This window comes from Manis javanica, chromosome 6 (genome assembly GCF_040802235.1).
Source record: "Manis javanica isolate MJ-LG chromosome 6, MJ_LKY, whole genome shotgun sequence".
NCBI lineage: Eukaryota > Metazoa > Chordata > Mammalia > Pholidota > Manidae > Manis > Manis javanica.
Window position 1 is genome coordinate 43,225,068 of NC_133161.1, and position 17,242 is coordinate 43,242,309.

The window sequence follows — 17,242 nt, forward strand, 5'->3', positions numbered from 1 at the left end:
TTGGGGTGGGGGGAAGTAGCAGAGCGTATTTTTTAAATTATTTGAAAAATTGTGAAAAAAAAAAAAAAGAAAACCTGTCCAATCTGCCTATGCCTTTTACAAGTTAGCACTTCTATCTCCTCCAGATAGTAGGCGCATACAAACGCTGGGAAGGAAAGGGCTCCCAGTCCCGCATGTGTGCAACTCATTCTGGCCGAAATCATGAAGTGAGCCATAATAGCTTTGAGGGCGAGGTAAAGCTGGAATTTCCAGAACTGGAAACTAATCTCTTCTAAAAGAAAACTACTTGGAGAGTTTATAGGTTGAGAAGCACAAAGCAAAGGCCTGCAACACCCCACTGCTGCAGGAAAGGACACCGTTCCAGAAGGAAGCACTTATCCTTGCCTACAGCAGATGGCCTGGGACACCCCTTCAGGGATGTTTCCCACACAGGGTTGGAAAATGACTTATTTCACAGAAACCCCTGCTTTCTCAGGAGGACATGGGGTATTAAAATGGCACTAACACTGAATTCACAGGGGTCTTTAAACAAAAGTGTGAAATACTTAAACCACAGATTCTTTAGGTCTTAAATTAGAGCATTTCATCTCCAAACATGGCACCCCAAAAAACACAAAATTCAGATGGTGAATATTCCCCAAACACCCTTTAAAAATGTTGCTCACTCACCCACGCCAGCCTCCCCGTAGCCCAGGTGGGGCGGGATGATCACTGTCCGTTTCTCTCCAACACACATCTCTCGGAGACCCATATCCATTCCCAGTACAACTTGGCCTGACCCCAAAACAATATTATACGTTTTGCCTAAATTCCACCTGAAAACAAACAAACAAAAGAGTTCTGGGTTAGATCATCAACCCATTGGTACTTGAGAATATTTTCATGAGAAGAGGACATCACTTCTGTAATCTTTCTGCCCAAGATCCAGAACACCTATCTCATCACGAGGAAACAGACATGCCCAAATTGAAGGCCTCTTCTGCAAAATAACCAGCCTGTAATCTTCAAAAGTCTCAAGGTGACAGTCAAGGGAAGACTGAGGACTGCGCCAGACTGCTGGAGCCTATTGGAAGGAGATCCTTTTGTTACAAAAGAACTTAAAAGGAACATTTGGCAAAACTTCAGTGGGGTTTGAGGATTAAAAGGTAGTGATGTATCAAAGTTAACTTACTGATTTTGATGTCTGCATTGATTATGTAGGAGGATGTCCACATTTGTAGGAAATGCAAACTAAAGTACTCAGGGTGAGGGGATCATGGTGGCAACCTACTCCCCAGTGGTTCAGGGGAAAAGAAGTTCTTTGTGCTGCTCCTGCAATTCATCTCTAAGTTTTAGCTAATGTCCTAGTCAGGAATTTTCATAAAAACTAAAAATATATATAATATAGTTAAGACCCTGGATTTTCGATTCTCTACTGAAAATAAATCTACTTCCAAACCTACAACATTCCTACCACTTTCTAAAGACAAACAGTGGGAATGTTCCTCAATGTGGAAGAAGCCTCCGTTTATCTTGGGGCCCCTTGCTGACAGGCCCAACATGGGAGGGATGGACACCCCCTTGGGTCGCATCCCTTCCAGGTTCCCAGCCTCACCTGCTGCCTCTCGCCCCTCAAACTGGCTCCCAGGGCCTGGCTGGTTCTCTGGGGCCAGCAAACCAAAACAGGGTTTGTATCTGTCCTACCCAGGACGAAACCAACACAAAGCCAACTCTGGCAGAGGGTGCCTTGGCCCAAGGCCTGCGGGAGGGGGAGAAGGGAGCAGGGGGCCTCTGTCCCACCCCCACCGCAAAATGCCTCCTTGTCAGCAGCACAGAGAAGCCTCACACTACCTTTCTCGAGGGACCACTGGAGCCTTCCCATGGGACTACTTGATTTCAGATTCTTACAGAATATTTAAGAACCCATTTAGTTATCAAATAATGAGTCTTCCCATCTGAGGCCAGTTTAGACACATGTTAAGAAAATCCTCCAGCAAACAATTTGTTTCCATGTGTCATCTACAAAAGCCACTGATTCCTTCCCTCAGGTCATCCTTTCATTTGTATTTTTAGTTTTTGGCCAGTTTGTCTCTCAGACATTCTCCTCATTCCTTCTGTGAGTTCCCAGCTTCCCACCCATCGCAAGCTTCCTGCTTCCTGCTTCCTGCTGGCAGGCGGCCTTCTCTGGCTCTCCCCCCACATTCCCTGTCCTCTCAGCAGCCAGCCTCTCCCAGAGCTGATGAACAAGTGTCCACAGTGGCACCTGCCTCGATGTTTATGGGGCTACGTGGGGCTCAGGGCGGGACCAGGTTCCACTTCCAGAAGGGGCTCCTCTCGCATACACAGGCAGGCAAACACCTACCGCCCTTCCCATTTTCCCATTACCCTGAAGCTTAGACCCAGAAGAGACCAGCAGGGACGCCTGGATGTTGCTCCTCTGTGTAGATTTTCATGCTAACACAAATGACTCTCCTGGCATAGGATGGAGTCTGATAAGAGAAAAGAGTATCATAGGGCTCCCAATACTCTGTAAGAGTGTCGTGAATCCGTCAGATACATCAGAAAGCAGGAAGACGGACTCTCCGCACCCTGTAAGAGAAGCACATCCTGAACCCACTGAGAAGGAATTCCGTTGTTCATTTTCCACCCCTAACTTCCTCTTTTCACCACCTAAGAGTACCAGACAAGAATATGAACGTTGGTAAAAGAGATGACGGCAAGCCATTGACCTCACAGACTGTACTAACCTTGGGGGCCATTTTCATTTGCATAAATTCACTTGATCCCCTAAACAACTACAAGCTGTGTTTCCTCCTGCTGCTACAAAGGCTCCTGATATTAGTGTGAGGTTTACTGTAAGTCATATCCCCATAAATATTTGCCCCAGGAGGTAGTATTTACATCGTTGATTCTACAATATATTTTTTTTCACCTTTTGACACCTATGTAATTGAGATGCATTTTACAATTGACAGCATGTCATTATTTTTGGCAGCATTTTTACTTTCTTAGAGGTATATAAAATGATGCTTCTAATAATCAATACATTTTAGTTAGATCTGAAGAAATATGCTAAATGCATTGGTGTACAGGATCTCGTAGCACCAGAAAAATGTTTCTGAAGAGTATGTCCCTAGGACTCTGTCTCCATGGCCTTGCTCTCCACAGCCATACACACTGCCACCTGGAGCCAGAAGGTACAGGGACTGGTGGGAGGGAGAGAAGGCCCTCCCCTCCTCATGGAAAATAAATACAGCAGCACACACGTCTTCATAAGAAGCCCTTGTTTCTCCCCAAGACCAAACTTAGGAATCTAAGTCAGGCTCTGTATAGAAGTGGATGTACTTAAATGGAGATATAAAGAAAGGCTGAAATTGTTTCCCAAATAAGAGAATATATCGTATTAATTTATATCATAAGATAAGTCTGAACATTCAGAAAAATAAGCAAAGCTCCTTTTACCTGCATGATACTAGCTTATACTGTTGATTCCTATTAATATGTGTTCAGATTCATCTCAGCCAATTAACATTTATAAAATGTTCCCTTTGTGCTATGCTCTGGGCTAAGTGTAAGGAATAAAAACATGAATAAACATGTTAAATGTCCCTAAGGTATTCAAACCAGCAAAAGAATTAGAAAGAAAAATAGATAGCTAATAGGAGGTAACACATAAAATAAACATCATGAGACTACAGAAGTGGAAGCAGTTGATTCTTCCTAGGAATTAAGGAAAGATTTTGAGAGAAGGGGAATACATTTAAGCCATGGCAGAAACTGGCCAGAAGGGAGTAAGCAGTGCACATCCTGCACCACTGCACGTGGCTGCCTGGGAGGCAGGAGATGGGCCCCAGCAGAACGCGAAAGCAGTGAAGCAGAACAGCTGACAAAGACCTGATGGCCAGACCCCAGAGTCTGGACTTCATCTGCAGGTAAATTTTTAAAGACAGCAGTTGTGATGTCTGTTTTCACAAAGACAGTTTCACAGGAGCAGGAGGAGAGTATTCATGGGGAACTCAGAACAGTGCCCCGTGCGGGGGTGTTGGCTGGCTCTCTGCAGTGGGGAAGGTGTGGAGATAGAGCTGTCAACCAGTGGCTGATGAAAGGCGAACGGTGGGAACACAACTCCAGGCTCATTCCCCCACCATCCGACTGCCCTTACGTGGAATCCAGCAGGGTCCCATCCAGCAGCGAGGCGTTGTAGTGATACTTGAGGTAATCCCCCTTCTTACTCAGCACTGAGCAGTCGGGGGGCTTGTAGTGGGAGGTGACGCTGATGGAGTCAGAAGGGTTGTGGAAGTCGATCACGTGGATGTCAAACACCAGCACAGCCGAGCCAGGAATATCCCCTGAAGGACAGACGCGGGAGTGAGTGAGTGGGTGAGCCCTGCTAGGGGCAGCGCCTGCGCCTCCCGCCTCACCAGGCGGGTCCTCACAGACCTCCCGTGGGGAACGCGGGACCCAGACCTGGGAGCCCAGGGAACACTGGGCGACTGAAGCTGGAAGGCAGGCAGAAGCGACCTACCCCTCATTTTATAGATGGGGAAACTAAGTCATGGACTTGTGCAGGGTCACGCGCTGTTAGGAGCGCAGTTTGGACTACAGTTCAAGGTGATGCGCTCCAAACTCACCAAGCCTGAGCAATTTATGGCTAGCTTCATCACAGTAAGAAAATGAAAGCTCAGACAATCTAAGGCTGTGCTGCTCCTGCCAGAGGTAGAGGTGAGATGGGAACATCAGCTGGAGGGTGGAAATCACCGCAGGGCCCTATCACTGCATAAGAGAACTAAAACTAAGAGAAACGACATGGGAGAACAATACCTAGCCAAAACTGGTCACATCCACCCTTCACGATACAGTACACCTAACATTCAGAGTACTTTCACAACACATCCTACTCGTCCTATACAAAACCATCAATATGCTTTTCTTCTCCATTATCTCCACTTTTGAATACAGCACCTCACAACTGAACAATGTTTTACACACTTAACAAAAGTCCTTTTCATTTTCTAATTAAATCCCTGCCGCAAACTTGTGAGGTATTACCATAAATCCAGGATTAGAACTCGCTTCATGAATTTAATGATAGCTTCTCAGGGACCTGGGGGTCCGAAGCACACCTTAAACATATGCATCAGTTATTCAACACACACCCAGATGATTGCAGAAAAGTTTAATATAAAAATTTTGTAAATGGTGTTACTTACAACTTAGAATCAAGGATGTATACTATTTATATTACCATTTTATAGATAAGAAAAACCAACACAGAGATGATATAACTTGTTCAAGAAAACAACACAGCTATAGACAGAATTCAGATGGAGATAAGCTATGTGAACACCAGCGGCCCCTCCCTGCCCCCTGCCCCTGCCATGTACTTTTCTGTGTCTGTTTTTCAGTTGCTGTCTAACATATACACTTAATGCTGTCTAACATATACACTTATTAAGTACCAGGCACTTTTCTAAGTGCTTTATGTGTATTAACTTATTTAATTCTCATTACAATCCCATATGCCCAACCTAGAGATGAGTAAACTGAGGCATAGATTTTGGGGGTTGCACAAAATTTCTAAAGTAGTCGTTAGAGAAGCTTTGCCTTTATAGCAGAACTCAGGTGCCTGATATTCACTAGTGATGGGGAGTTGCTGATGAGTGGTAACAGGGTGCAGGAGCTTTCCCACCAGAAACAGGTATTGCAGACTGCCACATAGGTTGCTCAGAACCAGGGCTTAGGGTTGCTCTATGTGGGAAGCTAGCCACACTAACAGGGTGAGTGACTGTCGAACCAGAACACTGGTTTCTCAACCTTGGTTGCCCATTAAAATCAACTAGGAATGAACCTTGAAAACATTATGCTAAGTGATAGAAGCCAGACACGAAATCATTCTGCATGATTCCATTGATGTGCAATGTTCAGAACAGGGACAGAAAATAGATTAATGATTACCAGATGTGGGGGTGTGAGTGTATGCATGAATGCGGAGTGACTGCTTAAGGAGTATGCAGTTTCTTTTTGGAGTGAGGAGACATGGAATTAGTATAATGGCTGTACAACCTTGTGAATACTAAAACCCACCAACTGGACACTTTAAAACAGTGAATTTTAAATTATGTGAATTTATATCTCAATAAAAAATTAAAAATCTCTCTCCTAGATGTAGATTCAAAAGAATTAAAAGTAGAGATTTTAACAGGTATCTGTACACCAGTTTTCACAGCAGCATTATTTACGATAGCCAAAAGGTGGGGACCAGCTCACTGGCCAACGAATGGACACATAAAATGTGGTATAGCCATATAATAGAATGTTATTCAGCAATAAAAAGGAATGAATATTGATATATGCTAAAATACAGATGGACTTTGAAAACATTATGCTAAGCAAACTAAGCCATACACGAAGGAAAAATATTATATGATTCCACTTACACCTAGAATAGGTAAATTCATAGAGCCAGAAAGCAGAAGGGTGGTTGCCAGAGGTGGTGGGGAGGAGGAAATGGGCAGTTACTGTTTAATGGATATGGAGTTTATGGTGGGGACGATGAAAAAGTTTTGGTGAGACAAAATGGATGGACCTTGAGGCCATCGTGCTAAGTGGGAGAAGTCAGACTTTGAGAAAGACAAATATAATATGGTATCACTCATACATAGAATTAAAAGAGTCAGAACTCGTAAAAACAGAGTAAAACAGTGGTTACCAAGGCTGTGGGGTGGGGGAACAGTAGAGATGTTACTTAAGGGTACAAACTTACAACTAGTAGATCATTAAGTCCTGGCAATCTAATGCACAGTATACTGATTACAGACACCAAGCTTGCTAGGATACAAGATCTTTTTTTTTTTCTTTCAGATTTAAAGTCATTCTCAGCCTTTTTTTTTCATTTGATAAACATTTTTTTAATTAATGTATTATTGATATATAATCTTATGAAGGTTTCACATGAAAAACAATGTGGTTACTACATTTACCCATATTATCAAGTCCCCACCCAAACCCCAATGCAGTCACTGTCCATCAGTGTAGTAAGATGCCACAGATTCACTATGTGCCGTCTCTGTGCTACACTGTTCTCCCGTGATCCCCCACACCATGTGTACTAAAAATAATACCCCTCAATCCCCTTCTCCCTCCCACACCCCACCCGCCCTCCCACACCCCACCCCTTTGGTAACCACTAGTTCCTTCTTGGAGTCTCTGAGTCTGCTGCTATTTTGTTAGGAGACTAGACCTTAATCATTCCTATCACCAAGAAGAAATGATCATGTATGACATGACAGAAGTGTTAGCTAAATCCAGGGTGATAATCACACTGTGGTAATAAGTGTATCAAATCGGTATGTGGTATACCTTATACTTACACAATGTTACATGTCAAATATATTTCAATTAAAAAAATAAAAATAAAGTTTTAGGTATAGATAGTGGTGGTGGTCAGACAAGCTTGTGATTATATTTAGTAACACTGAATTGTATACTTACAACTGATTAAAATGGTAACTATGTATATTACATACATCAATATTTGAGAACAGCAGGACCTGGCACTGCATTTTTTTAAAAGTTTTCCAGGGGGTTCTAAACGACAGACACGTTGAAAGAACGCTGTCCTAAATGGTCTATATGAGAGCAGCTGAGAGACTTAGGATAGTCCATCTCTATGAAGAGGACCAAGTGCAGGCCGTGGTCGCAGTGCGGTCGGGATTGATGGAAAAGAAAGCTGTGGCTTGACAGCTCCATGAACCGCTCGGAAGAAAACACATGTGGATGGGACCCAGAGTGGGACACCTACGACAGGACCTGCCAGCACTTAGCCAGGGCAAATTTAATCTCCCCTCAAAGGCACATTCAGACAGATGCAGGCCTTTCTCAAGGCCAAAAGGAACACGTTCCCAGACCACCCACTTCCCTGGGCACGGACACCAGTTTGTCCAGTTCTTTCCTAATAAGCAGCCACTCAGGTCCCAGGGATTCCATGCCCACAGATTCTGATCCTGGAAGAGGTTAATGACACCCTGTTAAGTAACTCTTAAGCATCCGGGTTGTACATCAGCTCCTGGAAGTTAACATGAGTTAGTCTACCAGGTGCCTGATTAAGGCCCAAACTCACACATCTATTGACTCATTGACAAGAACATAAGGTCTGGGTGGGCTTGGGAGTTTTGCTTGTCTTTTTTCTTGGCTGAGTCCCCAGCACTTAGAGCAGTACCTGGTCATGAAGGCACTTAATAAATCTTTGATGAATGGGCAGATGGGGTTTCTGGGCATACAAAAAATAAAGACCAGACCTCAAGCCACAGGATCCCACCTGCCCCAGGAAGCCAGCAGCCCCCGACCCCCTTCCCCCTATCCTGCTCTGCCTTCCACAAAGCATCGGGAGTGCAGGACAACATGCTGGCCAGTGAACAGGTGAAAAGGAATCTAACATTTCTTTATGGCCCCAACACCAGCCTCCTCACAGAATAAACCCGTAACTGAATGGACATTCCCTTTCCTCCGCTAGAGTGCCTCCTCAAGAAAGGGCACAGATAACAAAAACTAAGGCAGTGGCTAGCGCTGCCAGAAGGAAACACTGCAGCACTCAGTGGCTGTGGTTTTCCTCCAAGGGCTCTGGGACTTCTGGTTGGAGCTGTCAGTTCTCCGTGTATGGGTATCAGCAAGCCACTGCCTACTGGAAACCCGTTCTTCCCCCTTGGCCTACAGCTCCATTACTAATTAGCTATTGTGGTCTTGGGCAAATGACTCAACCTCTCTGGGCCTCATTATCTCAACTAAGAACTATTTCAAGGTTTGAGAGTTCATAGGCAAGAAGTCCTTGACACACAGAGGATAAAATACTAGTTGTTTCCCTCTCTTTCCTAAAAGAGGTCTTGAAAGGTAATCTGGAAATTGAGAAACAGAAAACCATTGAGAAAGTGATGCTTTCACAAACCCTCAGGTAGAATCCATTCCCCCCTTCAGGGCTGCAAACAAATTCGAGTACCCTAAATTCAGGGCTGACCCCATGAAACAAAGCAGACAGTAGAAAGGGCCAGACCCTTTCAGGAAAGCCTACTCCCTCCCCTCTACCAACCCTGCAGGGAAAAGTGGCTACCACAAAATGAAATGTCCGTAATGGAGCCCTGAGAACTCCACATGAGCCCAGCATATTGCTTTATTCTGTAAGTATTTACTGAAGATTTACTCTGTGTCTGGCCCTGTGGTATGTGGTAAGGAAACCACAAATGTCTTCCGTGTCCTGACACCCTTTTTAGGGAGATGCACAAGGTCCTATGCAAATCGCAAATCACACACAGAAGCCAGAGGTGCTAATCCAGAGGACAGAGGCCTGGAGACCTGGGTGTCACACGTCAGGGTGCCCCTCCTGCCCTGGTAACATATGATTCAGGAGGAAGCAGCCTCATGCCCAGAAAATTTATGGGCCTTCAAATGCCTCCCAGAGCCTTTTATAATTGTTCTCAACAGCTCTGTCTCATACTTGATAGAAAGCCAAGAGGAGAAGAGTAATTTAAGCAAATGTTTTCCATTAATATATTCTTTTTAGAGAAACAATTTGTTCCTGAGGGCATAAAAAAAACATGAATCCTCTGAAAGTATTTGTCTATTTCTATATGTATTTGATTAGAAATATAAGTTTACATGCTATAAAACAACGCCAGACAAACAGGACATGAAGCAAGGCCTGTTGAAGGAGTCTTACTTAAGCTGTGATCCATTGCAGATTTATAAATCAGAAATTTAAGTCAAGAAGAAAAAAAGTTTCTCCACAGTACATGCTAGTTTCCAACCAATCTGATATTTCATGTTTCTTAGATCTTCTGGACAAACCCTACTAAAAAAATTCCAAAGATCCACATGATATATCAGTAGTAGTCAGAAGAAGGTTAATAAAATGAATGTGTACAGCCAGCAACCAGAATCCATCAGCAAAAAAGAATACAAAAGCAAAATAAATACTGTATCAACTATTCTTAAGTTATCAATAATAGTACATGAGTAAAAAACGTAATTAAGAAAGAAAATGGTTTGGAATACTATACAATCATTAAAAAGTATCTGTTGGCCTAGAAAGATGTTCACAAAAAGTTAGGTGGAGAAATTTACAAAGTAATATGTATAGATGATCCCATTTTTGTCGGTATCTATTAGTGTAGGTGGCTGTGTATTTCCTTTTACCTCCATAGATTTGCATATATTCGAAAGCATAAAAGGATAGTCACTCCATGGTTGTATTAGTTTCCTACTGCTGTTGTAACAAATCACTACAAAGTTGGTGGCTTAAATCAGTTCAAATTTATCATCATAACTCTGGAGGTCAAAAGTCTAAATTCAGCGTGCTAGCGAGGATGTGTTCCTTTTGGAGGCTTCAGGAGAGAACTGTTTCATGCTTTTTCCTCCAGCTTCTCTCTTAAAAAGACTCTTTTAAGTACATCAAGGCCCCCAGATGATCCAGGATAATCTCCCCATCTCAAGATCCCTACCTTAATCACATCTGCAAAGTCCCTTTTACCATATAAAGTAACATATTCATAGGTTCTGGGGCTAGATATGAACATCTTTTGGGGACACCAGTCTGCCTACCACGTTACAATGTTTATTCCTGGTGGTGGGATTATGGGAGAGTTTTGTTTGTTTATCTGTATTTTCTTTTTTCTTAAGTCAACATGTATTACTTGTTTAATTTTTAAAAGGGAGTTTGCTACTAATGTGACAAAAATGTCCTAAAACTAGATTAGGGCGATGGTTGCACAACTCACTACAGTTACTAAAAGTCACTGAATTGTATACTTAAAATAGGTGATTTTTACGGTATATAATCTACACCTCAATAAAGTTGTTAAAAATAAAAACCAAAAAGGGGGGTTTGTAATTTACTTTCAAATGGTTCAAAACAACAAAAAATGTCACGGTATAGAGAAAAAAATAAATATAGCAAGTTGTTAACAATTGGTGAATCTAAGCAGAATTCACTGCACATTTCTTCCAACTTTGGTATAGGTCTAAAAGTTTTCAAAAGGAAAATGGGCCACCTGTGGGGTAAAGGGGAAATAATAGAACATTTCTAGAAACTGAAGCTATTTGGGCATTTAAGTTTTAAGTTGGACTTTAACTTCAACATTTTGGCTCTGAGGAAGTCCTGGTTGCTTGGAAGCAGCCAGCTAGTGCCACTTAGTTTAACCTTAGGAAGGCAGCCAGCTCACCTCTTCCTTCCTCTCCATAGCCGAGGTGAGGAGGGACCACAATCCTCCGCTTCTCTCCGATGCAAACACCTAGCAAACCTTCATCCATTCCTGCAATCACGTAGCCCTGCCCGATGTATGTGTCAAAGGTACGGTTCCGCGAATAGCTGGAAGAGAAGATAGAAAAGAGGTTCCTCCCAAGGGACACCACAGCTGCTGTGTACATTAGTTGGTTCCAAGAGGCGACAGGAATGCAGAGGCCTCCGGGCCCTGGAATAGGGTGACCCACAAAATATGAGGACACAGGAAACAGGCTCCCCTGAAATGGCAAACAAGAACCCACACCCAGCACAGGAGCAGCTGTGCCAGGAACAGCCCCAGAAAGAAGCCTTTCAGCCCTCTGGTTCGGCCAGGTTATGATGGGCTGAGGGTGGCCAGAAGCAACCCCACGGAAATAGAACTAATAGAAATCGGACCATATGCTCGGTGACCATGTCAACTTAATGAAACAAGCATCAGGGGTAGCCCTTATAAGAAACTGAGAATGTGTCACAAAGAGAAGAACACCTGGACATGTGGACATGAATACTTGGATTGCCAGGAAAGTAGCATCTATACTGAGAGCAATTTAACTCTGCAGTCTGTACCAGAGCCGGGAGGAGCTCTCCTTGGTTCAGCCCCTGGTCACTAAGCTACCTTTTGGTGAGCCCTTGGGCTTCCCAAGTGCTTGGCAAGAGGCCAGGCATTCTGCTCAGTAGAGAGATCCGGCCTCTGTATAAATTGCCAATTGAGTCCAATTACTGTGAAATTGAAAACAGGAACCAATTCCCCAAGGCCTGATGACTCCAGAACACAAAGTAAGAAGACCGCATATGCCACGTCTACTACCAAAAGCTGAACCATAGTGATCTTCACCCATTACCCTACGTTACCTGCCGCAGATGTGGCAAAAAGCCTGTCCTGAAAGAGCCAGTCAGTTCCAACACTACCTTATCCAACACAGCCACAGGGTGACTGCCTCAGAGAGGACCGCCAGCAGAGGGGGCCAGTGAGCTGGGAGGGGCTCTCCCTTATCAACACCCCTCAGAGACCACAAAGCCAAGGGGAATGAAGGAATAGGAACAGACAATTCTCCTCACCTGGGAAGCAGATTATCTGCATTGCACCCTGCAGGCGGCTGTGCAGAAGTACCCTTTCCCCTGCATTAAGGAGCTCCAGACCTTATCCCCTCACGCGGCCAGGAAGGCCAGGGTGGAAACACAACAGCAAAGGCAGGCAGGCTTGTCTCTCTAGCGTCCTCCAGGCCTCACTCTGTCCCCAGGTTACTACCTCTCTGGCAGGCACTTGGCGATCATCAGTGGAGGACAGCCCAGCGCTGGTTGTTCAGGGAAGAGGAGGCCCCTCTCAGGATGGGTGCCTTGCAAAGGGCTGTCACGTGGAGCGAGAGCCGCCAGGTGGAGCACTCAGCAGTTTCCGGGGGTGGAGGGAGTCGGCAGACCCTGAGGGGTGCCTGAGGGATGTGGGGATCAGCACAGAGAAAGGGCGCTGGGGTAACAGCAGGGGCCAGAGGCAGGGGAGAGCCTCAGCAAAGAGAATGGAGGAGCAGAGTGGACTTTAGGTGTAGAGAACTTCGAATTATTTTCAAAGATGACTTAAATAAATGGAAAATCATCATGGTCCCCAATGGGAAAGCTGGGAATTAGAAAGTTGTCAATGGCCCCCAAACTAATTTGGAAATTCTGAAACAGTTTCAATCAAAATTCGACAGGTATGCATGGGGGAAGGGACTCTAAAATTCATTTGGAAAAAGAAACAATTAAGAATACTATTTTGAAAGTGCAGGACATATCAAATTCTCATTCCTGTGAAAAATTTAAATGGGAGAATATGTATATGTATTTCATTGTGTGTAAAGGAAGACCTATGGCATTAATAACACAGGGGACCTGGCTGACTGAGGGACAAGGACAAGAGGGAAATTTTTCATTTTATACCCTTTTATTCTTTCAGGACTTTGAACCATGTCAGTGCGTCACTTGGACTTGGTAGGAAAAAAACAATATTTTAAAAAAGAGAAAGATCACTCTCTACCATACAAACAGAAAAGCAATAATAGTTAAAGGTGATACTGGCTCCGGAATAGCTAAATCAATGGAAAGGACAAAAATTCTAGACAAAGACCCAAAAGTATATATAAGAACTTGGTACATAATAAAAGTCACATTTTAGATGAGTGAAGGAAAGACTGAGTTATTCAGTAAAGGGGGATGGAAAAACTAGCCAAGCATCTGGAAAAACAGAATTTTGATCCTTACTGTCACACGGAATACCACAATGAATTCCAGATGAATTGAAGATTTAAACATGAAAGCATTTATAAGCATGGAGAAATGCAATGCAAGCTTATTAATATTTACCTCAGGGTGGTGAGCATGGAAGGGGTTGATAGGAAATTATTACAATTTATTATGCAATTCTGTGTTTTGCTTATACAATAAGAACATAATACTTTTTAAAATAAAAATTCTAATGGAGACTATTTTAAAACATAAAAAAATAAAACAATTAAAAGGGACCCAGGAAAAAAGAACTGAAAGAAGAATAAAAGGGCCTCAGGAAAATACAGGCAAATATTCATATATTCTAGGGGGAGGGGGCAGTCCCCAGAGACAGGAAAGACAGAAAAATAAGAATTAATACAAGAATAAAGGGAACAATAATGGAAAAGTTGAATGTATGTAACATAAAAAGTTTACATTTAAATAGGGCCAAAATCACAAAAACCAAAATAAAAATGCAAATAATCAGAGATATGCTTTCAACAGTATGTAACCATAAAAGTGTTAATATATTTAATGTATGAGATCTCTAATCAATAAGAACAGGACAAATACCATGCCCTCCCTATAAAAACAGCCAAAAGACATAAACAGGTAAACCACAAATGAAGATATTCAAACAGTCAATAAACAGTTGAACGAATTTCAACCTCAACAGCAATTCAAAGAAATTCAGATTAAAACTATAAGGTTCCATTTTTATCCTATAAATTGGCAAATATGAATTAAAAATGATTCTCAGTGCTACTGAGTCTGCAGGGAATGGGTCAGTCTTAGACAGTGATGGGGAGTAAAACCATAGTGTATATCAAAAGCTGTAAAAACACATATAACCTTTCACCCATAGATTTTTATAGAAATTTTACCCAAGGAAACAATCTTACATCTTAAGATTTAGCCTCACAAATAATTACTGCAGCCCTGCTTAGAATGTCAAAAGGTAGAAAACAATAGGGATGGATTACTTAAATTAAGGCAAATCTACATAATAAAATATTATGCAGCTGTTAAGATGGACCAGATCCCAGCGCATTAACATGGAAAGTTGCTTTAAACCTAGAAAACTGAGGTTCCATTAATGTGAAAAGAAATCTGTACACTAAAAAAAATGGCCTTTCTATTAGAAATATAATTTCAGGGAATAAAGGACAGAACCAAGTTTGTATGTAACACATAATGCACACACTCACAGATTTTCTTATAATAGAAAAAATAAAAAGAACTCAACTATTCATCAGTAGGGGAATGGTTAAATTTGGTATACCCACCAATGAAACACTATGCAGACATAAAAAAATAAATGACTTCTCTCTATGCATGAGCATGGAGAAACCCCAAAGTGAAAAAAAGCCAGAAGCGAAACAGTGTATATAATACATAACATAATGTACATAATGTTAGATACTATAAAGGGAAGAAAATAAGATAATATTTGTATTTCCTTATATCTGGATTAGAAAAAAAATCCATATACTGGAAGAATAAAAAAGAAAATTATTAATAAAAGTGGTTAACTCTAAGTGGCTAGGGGAGAGGAGAATGTGAGGTAGGCAGGGACGAGCAGTATAACATATCTCAATGAATATTTTGTTTTATTTTGAACCATGTGACTATTACTTTTTCTCAAAAAAAAAAACAAATGAAAAATTAAGAGACCTTAGGAAAAGAGGGATGTGTTATTCAAATAAGGTAACACCATATAAAAATTCTTCGGTATGGTGTGTTTTGGATGACTAAATGAACTGATAGCTTATTACCTCAGAGAAACAGGTAGATTGCTGTCACTACTTGTTTGCTCTACTGGGAACTAAAGGCGTGGTTTCCAAAAACACATGCCACTTGAATGAGCAAGACATACCGAACAGCCTGCCGCCAGGCTGGGCTCTGAGCCATCTGCACAACTGCAGGCTGAGCCTGATAAACAAAACAAGATGGAATCACAACAGAGTCATGGCAGTCAGCCTCTGCAGCATCAGGAAGGGAGCTGAACCAGTTCTCTCCAGCAAATCAGGCTTTAAAGATCGTAAAGCACTCTCACAAGCTTTACCCTTGACTCTAACCATTTCGCTGAGAAAAGTGCTAATAGCGGAAAAAACGAAAGCCCAGGGAGGTCAAAGGCTGTCCAAGATACCACACACAGGAAGTAGAACCTAGGTCACTGGGCACCAAGTCTGTTCTCCTCTCATCGATCCTCTGGACCTCACTTCCGCCCACTTCCCATCTTGGACCCCACAGTTGGTGTGTATTCAGATAGCTGAGCACAGCGTAATGGCATGGTGGGAGCCCAGGGGGAAGCTCCCCTGTTTTCCTGCAGACTCATCTGCGGTAGGACCCAAGGAAGAGCCTGGTCTGACGACCTCTGAAGGAACTCGGTATCAGAAAACAGAAATCTGTATTGGAGATGAAAATACCAACCACAGATTAACACTGACAGGGCATTCAGAGAACGGTCTAGGCAGAAGCAGACTATATTTAATAAGATGTTCTGGTGAGTGAAGGCTCCAGTTGCCTCCTTACCTGGAATCAAAGAAGGTGCCATCCAGAAGCGTGCCATTGTAATGATACCTGAGAAAGTCCCCACTTTGACTTCGTCGCTCACAGTTTTCAGGTACTACCTTGTTCTCAATGGAAATGCCATCCTTGGGGTTATGGAGGTCCAATAATGCAACATCAAACACCAGAGATGCCTGTCCAGGAATGTCTTTCCCTAGAGGGGAATGGAGGAGGAGGATGAAATCAGGAAGCAACATTCAGGAAGTACTTTATAACTCGACACGCATGGTGTTGGTGCTACTCAGTCCTTGAAGTTCCCAAGCCAAGGAAATAAATGTTCTTCCACATCTTGGATGGTCCCCCGTGGTGCCTACATATGCTCTCTCACCATGTTGTTCAACCATGGGCCGGCAGGTATAATTTCTTTTTTATTAAGGTATCACTGATATACACTCTTATGAAGGTTTCACAAGAAAAACAATGCAGTTACTACATTCACCCTTATTATTGAGTCCCCACCAGCACCCCATTGCAATCACTGTCCATCAGTGTAGTAAGATGTCACAGAGTCCCTACTTGTCTTCTCTGAGCTACACTGTCTTCCGGTGACCCCACACACACCTTGTGCACCAATCATGTTACCCCACAATCCCCTTCTCACTCACTCCCCACTCACCCTCCCAACCCTTCCCCTTTGGTAACCACTAGTCCCTTCTTGGAGTCTGTAAGTCTGCTGCTACTTTGTTCCTTCAGTTTTGTTTCATTGTTATACTCTACAAATGAGAGAAATCATTTGGTACTTGTCTTTTACTGCTGGCTTATTTCACTGAGCATAATACCCTCTAGCTCCATCCATGTTGTTGCAAATGGTAGGACTTGTTTTCTTCTTATGGCTGAATAATATTCCATTGTGTATATGTACCACATCTTCTTTATCCATTCATCTACTGATGGACACTTAGGTTGCTTTCATATCTTGGCTATTGTAAATAGTGGCAGATATAATTTGAAGCCTAACTTCATCAAAAAAAGGAACAAACTGTTATTCATGACATGAGACTACAGTAAACATATTTTCTGTGCTTGTGCTGGCAGATCAAGGCTCTATGTGGGTGAATATGCACCCACATGCAAACCCAAATACATGCCTCTGTGGGTTTCTGTTTGGGTACAAATGCAAATCACAGACACTTAAAGGCATAAATTCCAAAGCCTGGATCTGGTTCTGGAGAGCACTACAGA

General features: G+C 42.7%; 1 protein-coding gene across 3 annotated transcripts in view; it reads right to left on the reverse strand.

The window, feature by feature from the left end:
• FKBP9 (FKBP prolyl isomerase 9) overlaps positions 1–17,242 on the reverse strand; it is a 34,165-nt gene that overhangs the window by 4,631 nt on the left and 12,292 nt on the right. For all 3 annotated transcript variants that reach the window (XR_012132207.1, XM_073238623.1, XM_017672648.3), the window contains 4 exons: positions 16,025–16,214; positions 11,190–11,335; positions 4,142–4,328; positions 670–815 (listed from right to left, as the gene is read on the reverse strand). Coding sequence is in view for 2 of the 3 variants with exons in the window: in XM_073238623.1 (XP_073094724.1) it covers positions 670–815; positions 4,142–4,328; positions 11,190–11,335; positions 16,025–16,214 (669 nt within the window). In the remaining variant the exon portion in view is untranslated. The remainder of the gene's footprint in view (positions 1–669; positions 816–4,141; positions 4,329–11,189; positions 11,336–16,024; positions 16,215–17,242) is intronic.